We start from the raw sequence: 20,996 nt of genomic DNA, 5'->3' as shown, positions 1-20,996 counted from the left end.
CAGAAATCCATCAATTTTTCTGATCCTTTCCAAGAAGCATCTTCTGATTTCATTGATTGTGATACTGTTTTTCTGTTCTTCATTTTATTGATTCCATTCTTTATCTCATCCTTCTACTTGCTTTGGGTTTCATTTGATCCTTTTTTTCTAGTTTCTTAAGATGGAACCTTTAAATCAGGGGTTGGCAAGCTAGTTTGCAGGACAAATCTGGCCTGCTGCCTGTTTTTGTAAATAAGTTTTATTGGAAAACAACCATAACCATTTGTTTGCTATAGCTGCCTTTGTGCTAGCAGAGTTAAAGTGTTGTGACAGAGACCATATGTCCCACAAAGCCCCAAATATTTACTGTTTGGCATTTTATAAGGCTGTTAATATTGCTCAGTCTCTGCTTCAGATAATTGATTTGAGAGCTTTCCATTTTTAATATAAATATTTTACTGCTATGTATTTCTCTTCAGGACTGCTTTATCTGTACTTCATAAATTATGGTATGTTGTGTTTTTATTCTCTTCCAATTCAAAATATTTTCTATTTTGTAGTTATTTAGACATGGGTTGTAAAATGTCCATATATTGGGGGATTTCCCAGATATTTTATCTTTCTGTCATTGATTTTTATAGATTACTTCTATTATCTTGTGAGAACATATTTTGTGTGAAAATTTGTTAAGATTTTTTTATGGCCTATTTGGTGCATCTTCCACGTGCACTTGAAAAGACTATTTACTGTTCTTAGTTGGAGTGCTCTGTAAATGTTGACTAGGTCATTGGTTGGTGGTGGTGTTCAACTTATCTCTCTATCCTCACTGATTTTTGTCAGTTACTTAGGAGTGTTGAAATATCCAACTATAATTGTGGATTTATTTATTTCTCTTTTCAGTTTTATTAGCTTTTGATTCATGTATTTTGAAGCTCTGTTAGGCATGTACACATTTAGGGCTGTCATATCTTTTTAGTGAGTTGATTTCCCCCTTATCGTATGTATTGCCCCCCTTTATTCATTATATAACCTTAATCTGAAATATCCTTTGTCAGAAACTGATACAGCCACTACAGCTTTCTTTTGATTAGTGTTTGTATAACATGTGTTTTTTCATCCTTCCACCTTCCCCTGCCCGCAAGGTAACTTTTAGAACACATTAATCAACAGAATATAAGTACACAAACTAATTTTAAAATAAAATCAATGCACCAGCAAGTAAGATAGAACACAAAAGTACCCATGCCTCACAATGAGGTTATAATCAGATGGAGGAAGGCAGAAGTCTAAGTCAGAGCATGGAGGAGAGATGCACACAAGGGAGTAAGGACCCTGACAGGCTGAATTATCAAGACAGACTCAACTGATACCTTTAACTTCCAGATACCTTGGGCACTAATTGGTGGTCTGGGACAGACATGATACTTGGTCACAAAGAACAACAGTAGATATCTGCTGTATCTGAAAAGGGGAAGAAGTTCAGAATCCTGTAGAGATTGTGGACACTCAACTCTCAAATGATGAAGTGGAGGATATGAGGCTACTAGAACTTTAGGGAGGCTCTGCTCTTGTATGTCAGGCATTAACCACATTGCAGCAAGATATGAAAATTACTCAAGTTACTAGTTTCAGTGAAGAACTGGAGTATAGGAAGGGCCCCACGGAAAATGTCCAGCTGGTATAGAGAAAATAAACATTCAGGCATTGGAATAACTATGGCGCTATTTTTCAGAATGGGTACAATCACCTTGGTCATATAGCTACATCTTCTTTACCCAAAGTACAAAGGTTTTAACAGCCAGGTAACCTTCTTTTCTGTAACTCTTCACACAGTTGTGTTGTTCTCACTGAGTTCCTCAATAGCATGTGAAATAGATGGGAGGGCACATAAACTACCTGAATAGATTTGTCTAGAGTTTTGGCCTTGAACTCTTCAACTTCCAGGTCTGGATCTACCAGCTAACACTGTTCACACAGTCTCTTGGCTGTTCCATGTACATCTTTCACTATATAAGCCACATTACAGGTGGGATTAATATTTCCTGTATGTTTAGGATGAGCAGAATTAGTTTCACCACCAAACAGAAGTGCAGTTGGTATAAAACCAATCCAGAAAATATTGGATATCACTGCTAATGAAACTCATACTTTGCCTTCTATTCAGTCAATCCATGTACCATAGGAACCACATTGTTGTTTCTATTTTTATCAAGGCTTACAGAAAGTTATTCAAGACCTATCGATTCTCAGGGCTCTTATTTTCATATCTTGTTCAGGAAAGCTATTTATATACCAACTTTGACCAGCCACGCTGAAGGCCAGTTAACAATCAGAAGATTGACTTCTCTCATTGTGTTGGCCAGTTGTTCAGGAAGCTCCCTTTGCAGAAACATATATGATGTTTTCTCACACCATTATCTTTCCCAAAGTGCAGGAACTGCTAATAGAGAGCAGTGACAGCAAGAAGCATGAATGGCCCTTGACCTACATGGTTACCAGCTGCTTCAGCTGCTACCAGAAGAGCCATGTCCTCCCAGGGGTGGTACACAGATCCACCTAGAGGCCTGGGTGACCATGAGGGCTTATGCAGCTGAGATGTTTGGGTCAGGCATGTTGTTCACAAGTGTACCCTGGTTTCAGCCTTAACTCATGGGTGGAAATGCTGCAGCAGCTCCCAGGCTAAGTTCATCACCCATGGCTTCCCCCGGCCCACCCATTCTTTAACTTTTAACTCATTTATGCTTTTATATTTAAGTGGATTTCTTAGAGTTAGCATATAGTTCAGTCTTGATTTTTACATCTAATCTGGAAATCTGTCTTTTTATTAGTATTTTTAGGCCATTTACATTTAATGTAATTGTTAGTATGGTTGTATTGAAATATACTATTCCATCTTCTGTTTTACTTTTCTTTTTCTGTCTTCATTCATATTAATCATTTTTATTATTCCATTTTGTCTCAAATATTGTCTTATTTAAATTTTTTAGTGTTGTCCCTAGGATTTATTCTATATATTTTAATTAATCATGGTCTACTTTCAAATAACATTATACCACTTCACCTGAAGTGTCACAATTTGCTTCTTTCTAAGCTACAATAGCTCTCAGAAAAATTATAATCTAAAATATTAGATTATAGAATATATACATTATTGGCTTCATTGCTGTGGGGGTTAGATCACTTCATAATTCTTTTTTCCTTATTTTATCATCAAAATATTTTTTGGGAAGACATATAATTACAATCAAAATAATTGGGAAATGAAAGTTAATTGCTGTCGATAATGTTCACATAGCCTAAAATTTCACCACCATGACATACAAAGAAATAGCTAATTGCTTGCCTTTTGTTTTCAAACAGATATTACAGCTGTAGAAGAATGGTTTGTGAGGATCAGTTTACAACATGGATTAAATACTTATGCTACTGAAGGAACACTGTTGGATTGTGTTCGAGGTAAATGCCAGTAGATAAAAGTAAAGTAGAATTTGTAGTAGTCTTTCAACAGGCTTCTAACCTACTATATGCCAGACTCTGTGCTAAGTACTAGAGATAAATAAGAAATGATCATGACCTTTGAAGGGCTCACATTCTGATGAGGCAGACAAAGAATTAAATACACACAGGTAATTATTAATAGAAGTCTGTAAATAGTGCTGTAGAAATATGAAATACATTTTAATAGCCATATTGAGGGGTCATCATAAACAATGGCTCTATAAAGTTAGCTTTTGTATTTCTATAAAGACGTTACAGAAGATATTGTTTATTGCATCACAGTCTATTTTATGAGGCCCATCAAGCAAAAATTCTTGCTGAGTCCTAGTAAGAACATTTGTATTTTTTCATAAAAAAATTGGTTGTTTTAAGGTTATAAGCACTGAAGAGTATAATCGACTAGGCTTTTCTTTTTCAATTGTCTGATCTATAGTCCAGTTTTTGGATCACCTATAGCATTACAGTATGTAAAAAGCTCAGTCCCAGATTTTGTATTTATCCTTACTTTCCTCACCTTCCCTTTTTACTTTTCTTCTTTTGCTCCCACTTTGATGTGGTGCTATGTGGGAGCAAAGTAAATATATATAAATACATATTTCATCTTATAGAATCATCTGGGTAGCTATAAGAAAAGTAATGATGACACAACATTGTAAAATGATTATAAATCAATAAAAAATGTTAAAAAAAAAAAAAAGAAAAAGAAAAGTAATGATGATTCAAGGCCAAGATGGAGGAAGACCCTGAGCTCACCTCACCATGAAGTTCATGTATAACAACCTATTTTATCTTGTAAATAATTATGTACATAGGTTGTTATAGTGAACCTCACGGTAACACAAACCAAAACCTGTATTAGATAAACAAAAAGGGAAATGAATCCAAACATAATTCTAAGGTAGTCATCAATCACAAGGGAAGAGAGAAATAGAAGCGAGGAACAGGAGAAAAAACACACAAACCCAACCAGAAAACAATGAACAAAATGTCAATAAGTAGCTACCTATCAATAATTTTACCTTAAATGCAAATGGACTAAATTCTCCAATTAGAAGACATAGTGGCTGAGTGGATTAAAAAAAGAAAAAACAACAATTAACATTGTTAAAATGGCCATACTACCCAAGGCAATATACAGATTCAGTGCAGTCACGATCAAAATATCAATGGCATTTTTTCATAGAACTAGACCAAATAATTTAAAAATTTGTATGGAAACAGAAAAGACCCTGAATAGCCAAAACAATCTTGAGAAAGAACAAAGCTAGAAGTCTCATGCTCGTTGATTTCAAATTGTACCACAAAGCTACAGTAATCAGAATTGTGTGGGACTGGCATAAAAGCAGACACATAGATCAATGGAACAGAATAGAGAACCCAGAAATGAACCTGCACTTTTTTGGTCAATTAATCTACAACAAAGGATATACAAGAATATGCAGTTGGGGGGAAAATAGCTTCTTCAATAATTGGTGTTGGGAAAACTGGACAGCTACAGGCAACAGAATCAAACTGGACTACTTTCTCACACTATATAGGAAAATAAACTCAAAATGGATTAAAGACTTGAATGTAAGACCTGAATTCATTAAACTCCTAGAGGAAAATGTAGGCAGCACGCTCTTTGACATCAGTCTTAACAATTTTTTTTGGATCTATCTCCTTACACAAAGGAAATAAAAGCAAAAAACCAATTGGGCTACATAAAACTAAAAGGCTTTTGCACAGCGAAGGAAACTATCAACAAATTGAAAAGACAGTCTACTGAATGGGAGAAGATATTTGCAAATGATATATCTGGTAAGGGATTAATACCCAAAATATACAAAGAACTCACACAACTCAACATTAAAAAAAAGACCTGATTTTAAAAATGGGCAGAGACATTTTTCTAAAGAAGGCATACTGATGCCAACAGGCACATGAAAAGATACTCAACATCACTAATCATCAGGGAAATGCAAATCAAAACCACAATGAGATAGCACCTCACACCTGTCAGAATGACTATTATCAAAAAGACAACAACCAACAAGTGTTGGAGAGGATGTGGAGAAAAGAGAACCCTTGTGCACTGTTGGTGGTGATGTAAATTGGTGCAGCCACTGTGGAGAAAAGAATGGACATTTCTAAAAAAATTTTAAATGGAAGTACCATATGAGCAATTCCACTCCTGGGTGTTTTTCCAAAGAAAATAAAAATGCTAATTTTAAAAGATATATGCACCCTTATGTTCATTCACAGCATTATTTACAATTGCCAAGATATGGAAACAACCTAAGTGTCTATTTACAGATGAATAGATAAAGAAGATGCGGTGTGTGTACACACACACACACACACACACACACACACACACACACACACACAAAAACAGACAATGAAATATTACTCAGCCATATAAAAGAAAGAAACCTTGCCATTTGCAACAACACAGATGGTTGTAGGGGATTGTGCTAAGCAATATGAGTCAGAGAAAGAGAAATACCATATGATTTAATTTACATGTGGACTCTAAAAAACAGGACAAATGAACAGATATGTGATATATAGAAATATCAAATCACTGTGTTGCACATATGAAACTGACATAGTGTTATAGGTTGATTATACTTCAAAAAACAAACTCATAGCAAAAGAGATCAGATTTGTAGTTACCAGAGGTAGGGGGGATGGGGAGGGGGACTTGGATGAAGGCAGTCAAAACGTACAAACTTTCAGGTATAAGATAAGTAAGTACTAGGAATGTAATGTACAACGTGATAAATATAACTAGCACTGCTGTATCTTACATATGAAACTTGTTAAGAAAGTAGATCCTAAGAGCTCACATCACAAAGAAAAATATTTTTTTCTTTTATTTTGTATCTATATGAGATGATGGATGTTCACTAAACTTATTGTGATAATTATCTCATGATGCATGTAAGTCAAATCATTATGCGATATAGACAATTATATCTCAAAATTGGGAGAAAGAAAAACTTTTTAAAAAGTAATGATGTCTTGACCCCACCATACACCAGTTAAAATCTGATCATCTATAGGTGGAGCCAACCATCGGCAGTTTAAAAAAAACAAACAAAAACTTCCAGGGTGATTCTGATGTTTAAAGATTGAACACTGCTCTAGAGAAAACATTGCATATATGCCAAGAGACACATACAGGTCTATTTAATGCAACATTATTTGTAATAAGAAAAAAAAACTGAAAACAACGTAAATGTTCATCAATAGGGGTAAAGACAAATATTCTATTAAAATGAAGGAAATAAACATATATATATCAAGAACAGTACTCACCAACATTGAGTGAAAGGTTGTCTCAGAATAGAGCAGGAGAGCATTTCTCTAAAATTCAGAAAACCCATAAAGCAATGCTATACCCTGTTCATGGATACATATGTATTATAGTGAAAATATAAAAACATAGACTAGAAACATACACAGCAATTTCATAATAGTGGTTACATTTTCGAAGAATTTGGGAATGGAACTCTGGAGGGGAGCAGAGGTGTCTTCGATCAGTTTGTATTGATTTGCTTATCAAAAATTAAAATATCTGAAGCAGGAAAATGATACAATGTGCTTTCTTATTTTTTTCATAGTGTCCAAAATTTTTAACAATAGTGATTCAGTTGTTCAAATAATTGTAGTACTGGCTTTTGAGACTGATATTTTGATGTCCTGTGCTACTTTTAAAGATAAAAATACCAATATAAAATTATTTCAATTTTTTAAAAAAAATCTGAAGCCTGAATTATTGACATACTGAGATGTACCCAGAATATTCCATACTGCATTAAAATTTTAACGTACACTTATTGAGAATATATGGAGGTACTGTGGCCGCATAGAGGTTCACAAATTAGTAGTTCTTAAAGGTTCCAGCTGCACAGGTGAGATTCATCGGTTTAAGGAACTGAGAGGAGGCCAGTGGGGGGAAGTATGGTGAATGACAGAGTGGTATATGATGAGTTTAGAGAGGCTGGCAGGGATCACGGTAAAAAGTGTGAATTTTATTCTAATTGTAATGAGAAGCCACTGGAGTGTTTTAAGCAGGAGAGTGATAAATTCGAACTGATGTTTCATAAAAAGATGGCTTTGACTCCTCTGTAGAGAACTGATTCTTGGGGAAGGTGGGCAAGGATGGAATAAGGGACATTGTTTGGTACAAATAGCCAATAGGCACAAGAAAATATAGTCAATAATGCTAATTATCAGAGAATTGCAAATAAAATTACAGTGAGGTATCACCTCACACCAGTCATAATGGCCATCAGTTAAAAAGACCACAAACAATAAATGCTGGAGAGGGTGTGGAGAAAGGGAACCCTCCTACACTGTTGATGGGAATGTAGTTTGATGCATCCATTATGGAAATTCCTCAAAACACTAAAAATAGACTTACCACGTGATCTAGCAATCTCACTCCTGGGCATATATCCAGGGGAACCTTAACTCAAAAAAGATATATGCACCCCAATGTTCATAGCAGCACTATTTACAATAGCCAAGACATGGAAATGACCTAAATATCCATCGACAGATGAATGGATAAAGAAGATGTGGTATGTTTATATGATGGAATACTACTCAGCCATACAAAAGAATAAAATAATGCCATTTGCAGCAACATAAATGGACCTGGAGATTGTCATTCTAAGTGAAGTAAGCCTGAAAGAGAAAGAAAAAATACCATATGATATCACTTATATGTGGAATCTAAAAAAAAAGGATGAACTTATTTACAAAACAGAAACAGACTCACAGACATAGAAAACAAAACTTATGGTTAACAGGTGATGAAGGAGGTGGGAAGAGATAAATTGGGAGTTTGAGATTTGCAGATACTAACTAATATATATCAAAGAAACAACAAGTTTCTTCTGTGTAGCACAGGGAACTGTATTCAATATCTTGTTGTAATTTATGGTGAAAAAATATGAAAACGAATATATGTATGTTCATATATGACTGAAGCATTATGCTGTACACCAGAAATTGACACAACATTGTAAACTGACTACACTTCAATAAAAAATATATATACAAGAGGGAAAAAAGGACATTGGTTGGCAGCTGCTGCCACATCCACACAGGAGATGGTCCAGAGTCCTTGGGCTGTGGGATGAGGAGATGGTGAGAAGTAACAGTCTTCAGTATGCAGTTTGAAAGTAGAGCTGATATGACTTCCTGATGGACTGGAGATAAAGGAAACTCAGGTATTAAGGATGAATCCTAGATTTTCTTACTTAAGCAATTAAGTGGATGATGGTATTGTATCACTTACTGAAATGCTGAAGACATGGGGAGAAACATCGCGAAGTGGCACTCAAGGGTTAAGGTCAGAGTTACAGTTGGAAATCTTTACTTACTACTAAAAGCAAAAGAGATGCTGTAAAATATTGTCCCTGCTTCCTAATCTCTGACCTGCACCCCAGACCACTCCACTAAAACTGCTCTTAATTACAGTCACCAGTTATATTCACACTGGTCACTTTCCTGTCTCCTTTTTAGCTTCAGCTGTCAAGACTTTTACTCACTCCTTATTCTTAAACCATTCAAAATATAGTACGTAAGTAAAGAGGTATTTTCAATTCAGTGCAATCATGTCCCAGATGCAAGCTCATATCTCCCTGTCCTCTAAGATCTGGTCATTAGTTGTCTGTATAAGCATGCTACACCCTGGAAAGTCAGCTGCCTTGCCCCAGATTTCTTTGAATTTCAGAGTGGATTAGTTTGGTGATAAATTGTGTCTCTTTCCCTTCTTGGCCATCCCTGTGCTGTACTATGTCAAGCCAGATGGAAACTTAGCTTCTTTTCTTGTTTGCACTAAGTGAAGTATATATCACATAAAGTCTTTGATTTTGTAGCAGATTTTATTGAAAGTCCGATGAAGAGATGGAAGAGAGTCACAGAGCAGAAATGTAAACAGCTACAGAGTGGATGTATCTCTATTCTTAAAAGTCCTTTGATTATTTTTGAAATTGAGACAGCAGTAGTCTGTCAAACTGTTTTGGCTTACTTTTTGTATTCTCTTTTCTCATTTTTTCAGAAGAAAAAAAAGTCCTCCTGTGTCTCATGCATTCAAATTTGACTTTATCCAGCTCCAGTCCTTTGTATATCTAAGAATAGATTTCTGGATGGAAGGGTGGGAGATGTAATACCTCTGATTGGCTTTTCCTATTAGTACCACCCCAGCTCCTTTATATCTTCCAGAAATCCCTCTCAGTGTCTTGGCCATTGATTACAACTTTCCTTGTTCTCTACTGCTGTTCCAGATATATTCTCATTTATACATAACTTCTACAGTTTCTATAGGGTTGAGAAAGAGAACAAAAAGGAAATGTGTGGCCTCTTGAAGTAGAAGTTATTCTCTAAGTTATGAATGTGCAAACCCTGCAATCCAGCAGTTCCATTTCTAGAGATAGATCTTGTGGCCAATTGTATTTTCCAAAGATGTTCAAAGTGGTATCTCCCATCCCATGTGCTCTTCTGCAGTATGACATTGCCAGACCTCCTTCAAGGAAATTAGACTTCATTTCTCCTACTTTGGGGAAAAAAAATATTTGATCTATGTTTAACTGATGAAGAGTGAGGTAATACACCCTTAAAAAAAAAAAAGGAATAGTTCCTTTTAAACCCTTAAAGGAAGGCAGTAATGTTCCGTTTTCAAGAATGCCGCCACAACTTAAACACCAAAACTTGATTTCCACAGAACCTATTCTTCAGTGGAAACTTGGGACTAGTATGACAAAAAATGACATCAGTAAATTATATCCACATGTGGTAGATCTCAAAGCGACAAAATGCCCCTGTGCCAACGATGTGGCATTGCTTGGCTTCATTGTGAATACAACGCTTGCCGGTAAGTTTGCAGCTTTATCCAAAGTTGGAGGTGGTGTTTTGTATTTTATAACAGTGATGTTTAACTGGCAGTATGGGTTTAAACATATAGACTTGGAGTGAACATGTTTCCTAAAAACACCTAAGAATTTATTCTTCATCGCTTACCCTTGTCTGCTTGCTAGTGTGGTAAACTTCTCTGTGACACTTTGCCATGTTGATAGTGACTTTAGTGGCTCTCCAGATTTTATTGATACTCTGTCCACCATTAATGTGTTAATTCCTTCCAGAGATTATTCATTGCATTTCTAATCCATCTACTATTCCTGCCACGTGTAAATAGGTAATGTTGTTCTAAGGTATCACAGCATTATTTTATTCACTAGGTATGTGTTTTTCCATAATGTTTAGTAGCATCCTTACACATTCCAATTACTAATCATTCTAAATTATAATTGTTTTTCTTAGGTCATTGATGACCTCCTAGTCCCCAAATCCAATGAATATTTTAAAAAAGAAATAAAATTAAAAGATAAGAAACAAAATTTTGTTATTCATAGATTATATGTGTATCTATATAAAAACCCAAAAGAATCAACAAATTATCAGAACAAATATGGGAGTGGCTACAGAACTGAAAGACAAAATAATATATAAAAATCACTCTACCAAAGGCTAATTGAAGATTATAATTTTAAAAATCCTATTGAGAAAGTAATAAACCCCATTAGTGACCTAGAGATAAAGAAACAAACTAAAAAAAATTTACAAGGCTTGTTGTGTAGAAATTATATTCAACTTTAATGAAGACTGTATAAAAAAGACCAAAAAAGCTGTTTTACGTTCATCAACAGAAAATTCCAGTGTTATAAAGATGTTGACTCTCTCCAGATTTATCAGTCAGTCTGATACAATTCCAAGAAAAATTATAGCATTATTTTTTTGTGTGTGGAAATTGACAAGTCTATCCCAAAATTCATGTGGGAGACTGAAGCAACGTAAATAACAAACATAATTTTAAAGAATAATAAAAAAAAAAAGGATTGCTTTACCATGGCTTCTTATAAAGTAATAGATTCAAACAGTATACACTGAATCAAAAAATAAGATTTCAAACAGTATACATTGGCATAGGGATAGACAAAGAGCCTTGCCCCAAATTTCTTTGAGTTCCTAGTGGCCTGCAGTCTTTTACTTATCTCTAGCTTTGAGTGCCTGCTTTGCTGAATTAGTTTAGTTAGAAGTCGTGTCTCTTTTTTCTCTCTGTCAACCATGTGGAAACTCAACTCCTTTTCTAGTTTTGTTCCATGGAAGCCAGGCTAGGTCCCCCTCCTCCTCTCTATCCAAACCTGCCTTACTTTTGTGAGTCACAGAAAGGAGCCAGTCTCTGGATCCTGCCACAGACTTGAGAGTCACAGGAGAGAAGGGGCAGTCTCAACTCCTTGGGGTCTCCGTCACCTGACCACCTAAACATCTCAAGAAAAGAAAACAGTTTGAAAACCTGCTTTTAGATAAAACCAGCTTTTCCCCCAGCTGGCCACTGATGTTCTGAAGCAGAAAAGAAGTTCCCACCGTATCAAGCTTCCACTGCCTAAACTAGCAGTTTCTTTGCGAAGCCCTAGTTCATCCACCCGCCCCCTGGGCTTCATACCACATGGAATTAATGGTGGGAACAGGTATCCAGGAGCCCCATGTGTTCCAGTTTGGACTTATTACCCACCTTCCGCCTCTGTGACACTCCTGACATCCATCATGCCTCTCATCCCAGTTTTACCAGTCACCACCAGAAACCTGTGGTCACCCTATCCCACATACTGTTCTGGACTTCCTTTAATTTCACCCAGATCTCTGTCCCTCTCCATCCACCCAAATCCATTCATCAGGATTTGTGGTCTGTAGTCGGCAAACTCCTCCATACTATGAGTCTTTTCTCTGAATTGTCCCTTAATTTTCTTACTCTAAAGAGTAATCGGGCCATTCCCAGTTAATATTCTTTCCCCAGCAGCCCTCTTGCACGTCACGTGTCTGAGTCTCAAGGAGTCATCCTATTCCTTAGGGCTACTTCTTAAAGGTTACTCCTGTCTTCTTCAAGATGCCCAATTCCTTTGAACTCATACTTTACCTCCGTCTAAATCTTCTTGGTCACCAGCTTGTGATGATCTTCCCATCACTCACTCTCATTGACGAATTTAGCCTCTGGACCCCCACCTTCCTCTCCACCTTATTTTTGTCACTATTGTTGGTGATTTCACCATCCGTTTGAATGGCTCATGCTTTTAAGACCTCCTCTCCTCCAATGGTCCTTCCCTCATCTTCTGTGGTCATTTTCTTGACATTGTTGTCTCCAAAATCTCCACTACAGACATCTCACACTCTTCCCACCACCTATTCTTTCAGCCTACCCTAGTGCTCACACTCTGACATTTCTCAGATTTCAGGGACACTTCAATATGTTGTCACTATCACTTTTTTCACTATTCAACATCCTTACTTTTCTCTCTTTTCACCATAATTTTCATAGTCCCTCTTTATAAATACTCCTGTAACTTCCTTGCGCTTCTCTTTCCTCCCTGCCTACACAATCCCAACTCTAGTTCTGCTGGAATAGCAGAATATTACTAGAAAAAAACTGCACACCAGTCTTAAACATTTCACCAAGTGGTCGCACTATAAAATTCATGATCACAAATCTCCAAAGGGCACTCAGCACCACCCAGAAATCATCTCTTCCCTGGGACGCTTACTTTCCCACTCAGCAGGATGACCTTGTCATACCTCTTTCTGCTCCTCAGATGATCTGCATCACCTCCTTGCCCTTTCCTCTCTCACTGTGCCCTTTAGTACTTGGTGTAGAAGATCAAGACTAATCACAAAGCACTTCATATTTTGGGGGTGGCATATTTTGATCCCCTTTAATACAAAACAAAATCCTTAATAATTAGCTGGTTGGCTAAACTCTGGTGGTGTAATCCAAAGTTACATTGTCTTTCCAATGCTTGGGGAAGTGAGATTTGAACTGGGGGAAGAGGGGCTGAGGCAGGGGCGGAGAGTGGGCTGGAAGGAGGAGCAGGTGCAGGCTCTGCCCCTAGAAGACTTAGCACCACAGGAGTGAGTTACTCACTTTGCAGAGTTGTCTTACCTTAATTTCCCTCTTCTCTCATAGTTGGTGTTTACGTAGGCCTCAGCTTTTCTGGATTTTGGAATTATGACAGTATCATGTGGTATAACCTGACTGATATGATCTATTCCCAAGTTGCAGAAGGTAATTCCCCTCCCAGTGCCTTCATCTTCAGCATTTCCTTTCCAACAACACATGATGAATATTCATAGAATGTCTTTGCTTTGCTGAGCACACCCCTTCTTTATTTTTAACCCACAGTATGATTTCTTCCTTTAGAACACACAGAGATTTCACTGGTGGATATGGTTTTAACAAATCATTTTTTAGTTATCCTCACCTCTCTGGGTCTTTTTATAAGTGAAGATCTTCGTTATCCATCATCTTCTGTCTTAACGGTAGGTGAATTGCTCTGTAACTAATAGTGAACCTTTATACCTGCTGTAACATAAAATAGAAATTTTAGATACTTGAGTTATGTGTGGTATATCTTAGAATGGGAATGCTTCTTGCTTTTAAAAAATGTAAAAGCATAATATAGTAACTTTGTCCTTTGCCTTACGGTGTTGAGTATATCATTTGGAAATGGTGCTAGTTTTATTGCCATATGAATTTATGGGAAGTTTCAAATACCTACATGTGGAAAATATGCTATCTTTATATTATAATTATATATGTTCCCAAAACGTTTTAAGGTAATTTATAAAGCTAAATATGATATTACAGAGTAACAAATTAAAAGTAAGTTTTGGGATTGAGAAAAAGGGAATGAAATTCTTAAACATGTGAATAAATACCTCTCAAAATTACCTCCACAGAAATAAGAGCAGTAATAAAGGCAGGAAGAGTGGGAGGGAGGATTAGGGAACTGCAGAAGGGACAGTTGTTCTGGCTAAGAAGCAGGTATTTCCTCAGGTATATGAATATTCATAGCCTTCCTTCTTCCTCATCATCTCTTAAGTACCACGTGTTGCTCAGACGGCTAACAGATCTGGCCTTTTATGTCCTTATCATGTGATTGCTAAAGTGGAGAACTGAGACAGTAGAAACAGTGACATAAGGTCAAAGCACAGAGAATTTGTGGTGTACATCCCGAGGGCCTGGCTGAGGGGCTGCACTGGGCTGGACAGAAGACCAAGTGGCCATGGAGAAAACACTGGGATGGGGGTCTGTCTCCCTAAACCCTGGTTGATGGCAGACTTAGTATCTTCCTACATACTTCTCAGTGCCTCTACTTAAATCATTAAAAAGTGAGGTTTTTTAAAATCTCAAATCCTATCTGGAATTAAGTTAAAATATAAATACTTTAATTAAATGGTGAAACAAGGCAAAGACTGAAGGGGAAATCTCCAAGATATTGTATAAACTACTTAAGAGGCTGATTTTAGTGTTTTGTACTCCTAACTGCTGGGATATTAAAAAAAAAAATCATTTCCTTTAGTCTAAATTGCTATGTTTTATTAGGCTTTCTGATTTGCAAACAAAAATTAAAATTCCTTTTTTTTTTCTTTCTTTTAGTTTTCAAGGAAAGGCTTTTGTGGTTTTGAAAGGGTAAGACACTTTCAACTTGCAAGGATTGGTTAGAAGACATGTGTTTCCTTGATGACATAAGAGATGAGGCACAAGACAAGAATTCATAATATAGATTATTCCTGATACTATAGTATTATTTACAGTTTGAACTGAAAAATGTGCTTCCATTAACCACTAAGCAATGATCTCCCCTTCTGTTTCAAAGGAGGAAATGCCCCTCTTTTTTTCAGAGGCAGTCCCTCCCCGTCTTTATATGTCCACAGGACTGCTGTGGTTGTTCAGTGTATTCTGCACAAAGGCATTCCATTGAAAAGACAGTGGGAGGTCTGTGCCTACCTGGTCTACGTAGATCACTGCTTATCTCCCCTCTCTGTTACAAGGTCAAGTTGTATGATTCAATTAAGTCATTCCCATCAACAGATAAACATGCTTTTGTTTGGAAAGCACAATAAAATTATGAGTATTTTTAGCCTTTTGCCACGTCCTCTTCCCTCTCTGTGCTCATACAGGCCCGGGGGCACACACACCCAGGTGCACGCACATGCTCGCTCACTCACACTGAAAGGGGCACTTGTTTCTCAGGAAGCAAAAGGAACTGACTTCCCGCTGTATTGTTTGGAAGAAACATAAAGCAGAGAACTGAGAGGACTGAGAAGGTGGGGTAGCCAAAACTGATTTACATTAGAAAGAACAAGGGGAAAAACTGTCAAGATGGAATTTCAAACCGAGCTAAACCATATCACTCAAGAATGAGGAAGTTTCACAGGTAAGACATCAGGAGAGCTTACCACCCAGAGACTCCCGCGAAGGAGGGGGATGCCAGTAGCGGTGAAAGAACTAGAAATGTAAGCTCTGAGCTCTAAGCGAGGCGGGAACCTTGCCTGTGCCTTTCACCAGACCTGAGCCCACCTGCCCTTTTTTTTATAGCTGCAAGTTCTCCATTGTGTGGACTTACCAGAGTTTACCTAACCTGTCTCCTATTGATGGGTACTTGGGTACTTTTCTGATCTTTTGCTTTTGTATTACAAACAATGCTGCCATTAATAATTTGTACCTAGCCAGTTTGTATGTGTCCAGGTATAGCAGTACAACACATTCCTAGAACTTGGATTAGCACATCAAGGAGTAAATGCTTATTTAAAATTAGAAGACAATCACAAATGCCTTTCATAGAGATTTTTAAGCAGTTACAAGGATATTGTAATACATCCTCTTGAGCTAAAATATCTCAGCAAAACTCAGAGGTTTTTGGTAGTGAGGAGGGACAAGGGAAATACAAGTGTTGCAAAAATAGTGAGGTCGTGTGGCAGGGGAGGAAAGGGCAAAAGTGAACTTATTCTTAAAAGTATGGGGATTAACCTTTAGAAAAGACCTCTTTTGTAATGACTGAAGGAACAACAGTAAGAATGGGATGTGTGTGGCTGTCCAGCCAGGAACTTGAAGGAGTTAATACTTGATGATTTTTTCATTCACTTATTCACCCATTCAACAGATGTCTGTTGAGCCAGGCTTGTTTAGACAGAGGATTGCATAGTGAACAAGACAGATGAAGTCTCGACTCTCATGTAGCTTCCCTCCCGTCCTACTGAGGGAGACAGACCCTCAACAAGTACACAAACTTGCAGAATATGATTGGAGACAGTAATGGGGCTTATTGAAATTAAAGCAGGAAAGAGAAATAGAGACTGAATGGAAGATAATATTGTATTTTAAACAGGGTGATTATAGCAGGCCTCTCCAAGGAGGTCAAATTTAAGCATTTAACTCAAATGACTTAAAGAAATGATAGCAACAAAATATATCCAGACAGAGGTACAAAGGCTGTAAATTGAGACACAGAATCCTGTGTGGTCGAAGCCTCCCTCACCTGCTCCAGCTTCATCGTGCCTGCCCTCACCCCAGGCCATCCTCTCCTGCCACGGAAAACACTTGCCCCCCACCGCCCCCCCTCAGATGGGCCATGGCTTCTCACACCTCAAATCCTGTGCACGAGATGCTTCATCTTCTCAGGGTGCACTCCCTCCTCCTCCCTTTCATTTCACTTAGAGAATTCCTACTTCTCCTTCAGGAAGCCCTCTGAGACTGCCAAGGTGCCTTTTCCTGTGCAACCTCAGAGCTCTCCACATGAATTCCTGTCACTTGTTACCCTATTTTGTCTGCTGAGTTCTCTCACTAGCCTCACCAGGCTTCAGGTTTCATATCAAGGACTACCTTATTTACTATTGGATGCTAATAAGTTAGCACACTGCCTTGCAGATAGGCTGTCTCAATATAGTATTTGCTGACTCCATGAGTGAATAAATGAAAGTCAAGAGTCTAATCTTTCATGAGTTTAGTAGCCATGTAGCATGGAAGTTAGAACAGTGATAGACCTCTCTGGACCGCAATTTCTTCATTTTAAAATGGGCCTAACAATATCTACCTCTCAGAGGTGAAGTCATTAAATAACGCGATGTAAGAAAAACCTCAGCCTGGTTCATGAATCAAAGTAGAAACTTAAAAAAAAAAAAAAATCTGGATTCTCTTCCCAAACAGATAGTTAGAACCTTTTGAAGGTAGATGACAGAAACTAAACTAAACCTGATTTTAGCAAAGGAGGAGAAGTTGTTGGCTCATGTGAACAGGGAATTCAAGGAGTAAATGAATCCTGTTTCCAGACATGACTGGATTTAGTGCCTGACAGATGTCCGTCGGACTCTGTCTTCTCAAGGATCGGGTCTGCTTGCCTCTCCCTGAGCTTCATTCTCAGTGGGTTTCCTTCAGTTGTCAGTGAGAACAGCCGCAGGTTTGTGTGCAGTCCGTTTAGCAATCCCCGCGGGAATAACGTATTGCTTTCCCAGTGGTTCCAGCATGTCTCAGGGCTGACTCATTAGGCTGACTTGGATCACGTGTTCATTCCTGACCCATCTTCGTGACTCTGAGTCAGGCCTGGGGCATGAGCTCATCCTTGGAATGAAGTCAGCCTGATGAGGTTAAATTATCCCCAAGGATATTCACTGGACTATTACCAGTTTTCTTTCCAGGTAGGGAAAAAGAGCAAGAAGGAATCTAAAGGGGGGGGGGGAGGAATAAGTCAGGGCCCAATAAAGATTCTATATTAATTGCCCAGATATTATGATAATTATGGTGTCCTGAAAACTGGCAGATTTATATAAAAACTCAGAAGGCTTATTTGATATAATACCTTAGGCTGAAATTCAAGTACATTATTGTCCATCCCATTTTAAAAGTCTTTTTTGTTTATCTAGCAGTTTTACTGAGATATAATTCAGATAGCATAAAATTCACCCACTTAAAGTGTACAATTCAAGGGCCTTTAGTATATTCACAGAGTTCTGCAACCATCACCACAGTCTATTCTAGAACATTTAAAAGGTTTTTAAATGCACAGATTATGCATATTTTATCACTGCTTTTAAAAAATGTAAGAAGGTCTGTCTTTGGTCTCAATAATAATTTGAGAGTCAGAATCATCCTATAACAAAACCATTTCAAACTCTCGCATATAATTCTTATCCAATATGTATAGTCTAACTTTTTTGGAAGCTTCTCTCTTATGACCAACTTTTGAAAACCTGTATTTTTGTGGCTTTCTCTTACTGCTTCCTGCTGCTGTCAGGCTTCTGGGAAGACACCATAAATCCAGCTGCAGCTGAAGAAGAATAAAAGATTATTATGTGGCTCATATTAACTGTCATGAAAGACCAACAGCTCCTGGTGGCCTTGGAAAAACAGTTCAGAGATAGCAGCATCTTCCATTAACATCATCTGCACTTCCATTCTCTTTTTATTCCTTATTTGTGTGTTGTTCAAAAAGCATATTCTTGTTTCTTGTCCTCATTCTATGATCTTTTATTTTGTTGGCATGGAGTTTTTCTCTCTTTATTTGCCTCAGATTTCTGAACTGTGGAACTTCTAGAAGTTAAGTCTACTTACTGCCTAAATGATATTTTTGTTTATTTATGTAGGTTGACTACATTAAAGGAAAACTGTGGTATAATGAAAGGTGTTTTGCTAATAGAGAACACTTTGAAGGTAAATTTTAGTTACAAAACTATTAATAAGCTTTTTTCAATATAGGTAGCATATATAGATTTGATTAAATGAAATAAAAGAAAAATAGAATAAACAGTAAAGATAGATTTGTATAAGTTAATGGCCTAAAACTGAGAGAACAGTCAATTTAATCTGAGACAATACACATGCCCTGTTATAAGCACAAGAAAATTGTAGTTGAATATACTTAACTAATGGTACATTTCAAAATATAGATGTTGCTTATAATCTCTGCACCTTTATATTTTATAGTTGATTATGTTACTATCACCTTTGAGAGAAACAGGACCCTAAGTGAGGTATGCTGTTAAATGTTTTAATAGATAAAAAATTTTATTATACATGATTTACATCATTTTTAGATTGTTATTAATCTAAAAAATGGCACTTCTGCAGACTGAAAAGCTTAGCAATCACTCTCTGCTGCCAGTGGTACCTCTATTTGGATTTAATGGTAATTACCAAATTATGTTAAATCTAGACCCACTACAGTGGTTCTAGAAAAACAATTCATGTGAAAAAGGGATGCTTTGCAGTGTTTTCTCAAGTCACATCCCCCAGAAGAGAAGCACAGACATTAAAGATATATCACAATTATTTGTGGTCACGACAACACAGTGGTTCATTAGTTTATTTGAACCTACGAGAACTAATTAGGACTCTGACAGTTCAGGAATGGCATTTACTTTTCCTTTCTCTTTTTGTAGGCAAGCTCTTGTTTTTATAGTAAAGAACCATTTCTTGAATGGTTGTCTTGCTTACCTCCCGTTTCCAAAGGAACGAAAACTATTCCTTCAACGTTGGTAACATTTCTTGTTGACCAAGAGCAAAGTTCTGGAGTCTTCCTCTGCCATAACCAGGTAAGCCTCACAGCCTAGAGATGATTGCTCTTGACGCCACAATCATGAGAATTTACCTTAGCAAAACTTATTTCCAAATTCTTGTCATCTTTGGTGGTAGAAGTTGATAAAATTGATTACAGCAAAATTATTTACAGTTAATAATATAGTTTGACACTTTAGAGATTTCTTGCCTCTGATTGTCATTCAATTTGATGAAAATGGAAAATATGCTGTTTGCATAGTGATTCTTTTTTGCTTATTCTCCAGGATATAAATTTAAGTCTCCATAAAATGGTTAGTTTAAATGAACAAAAAGTAGAACTAGCCCTATTCTCGTGATTTGGGGGGAGAAAAAAATAATTTTCCTCTACCCTCTTATGTTCAGTTATTAGGGCCCTGCAAATTAAACTGACAAAAGACAGATTAACAGAAGAAAAGAAAACAATTTATTTCTGCATGCAGTACACGTACATGCGGGGTGAAAGTCAGTAATGAGTAATTGAAAAAGGTGGTTAAAATTTGGGGGTTATATACTATCTTAATAGCTGAATAGGCACTTAAGGGAAAACAAATGAAAAGATAGTGGGTTTACAGGAGAACAAACGGGAGATAAGAGAGTTTGTGATTATGTTTGTTTATACAGGTATAAGTGGTCTTTCCATCTCCTTCAGGGGCATGAAACTCTCTTGGAGGAGGGATTTGGGGTAGGTTATGTTCATATTCTTCCTTCTAGGAGTAGTTCTGATCTGAAGAGGAATTAATGGCAGCCTTATATTTGAGAAATTGGTGCTTTTAGTCAGATAAGGGAAGGATTTTTTTCTGCATTTGTTGAATCTCAGATACCTTCAGCTTAACATAATCTTTATACCAAAGCAGCATATCTTGGGGTGCATATATTCTGATCCCCTTCAAAATCATGATCCAACATAACTGGAGTGTGACCCAAACATCCACACTTCTTAAAAAGTAGTTTGACAGGATAGTTATGAGCATGGGCATTAGTCTGTCTGTTCAGTAATGATTCTATGATCAGTCTCCTTGTGACATTTATTATGGACAAATGACTTAATCTCCTCAACGTCACATTCAACATCTATAAAATGGACCTCTATTGTTGGAGG

At 37.1% G+C, this 20,996-nt stretch overlaps 1 protein-coding gene across 1 annotated transcript in view; it reads left to right on the top strand.

Annotated features, from left to right (window-relative positions):
- The window catches only part of CATSPERB (cation channel sperm associated auxiliary subunit beta), a 97,804-nt gene that overhangs the window by 22,958 nt on the left and 53,850 nt on the right, over positions 1-20,996 (top strand). The window contains exons 5-12 of the mRNA XM_032482527.1: positions 3,340-3,435; positions 10,199-10,348; positions 13,490-13,588; positions 13,724-13,842; positions 14,963-14,995; positions 18,946-19,012; positions 19,286-19,332; positions 19,741-19,893. Coding sequence (XP_032338418.1) covers positions 3,340-3,435; positions 10,199-10,348; positions 13,490-13,588; positions 13,724-13,842; positions 14,963-14,995; positions 18,946-19,012; positions 19,286-19,332; positions 19,741-19,893 — 764 coding nt within the window. The remainder of the gene's footprint in view (positions 1-3,339; positions 3,436-10,198; positions 10,349-13,489; positions 13,589-13,723; positions 13,843-14,962; positions 14,996-18,945; positions 19,013-19,285; positions 19,333-19,740; positions 19,894-20,996) is intronic.

This window comes from Camelus ferus, chromosome 6 (genome assembly GCF_009834535.1).
Source record: "Camelus ferus isolate YT-003-E chromosome 6, BCGSAC_Cfer_1.0, whole genome shotgun sequence".
In the NCBI taxonomy this organism is placed as follows: domain Eukaryota; kingdom Metazoa; phylum Chordata; class Mammalia; order Artiodactyla; family Camelidae; genus Camelus; species Camelus ferus.
The sequence above is the reverse complement of the archived record's forward strand: the minus strand, read 5'-3'. Positions and strand labels throughout refer to the sequence as shown.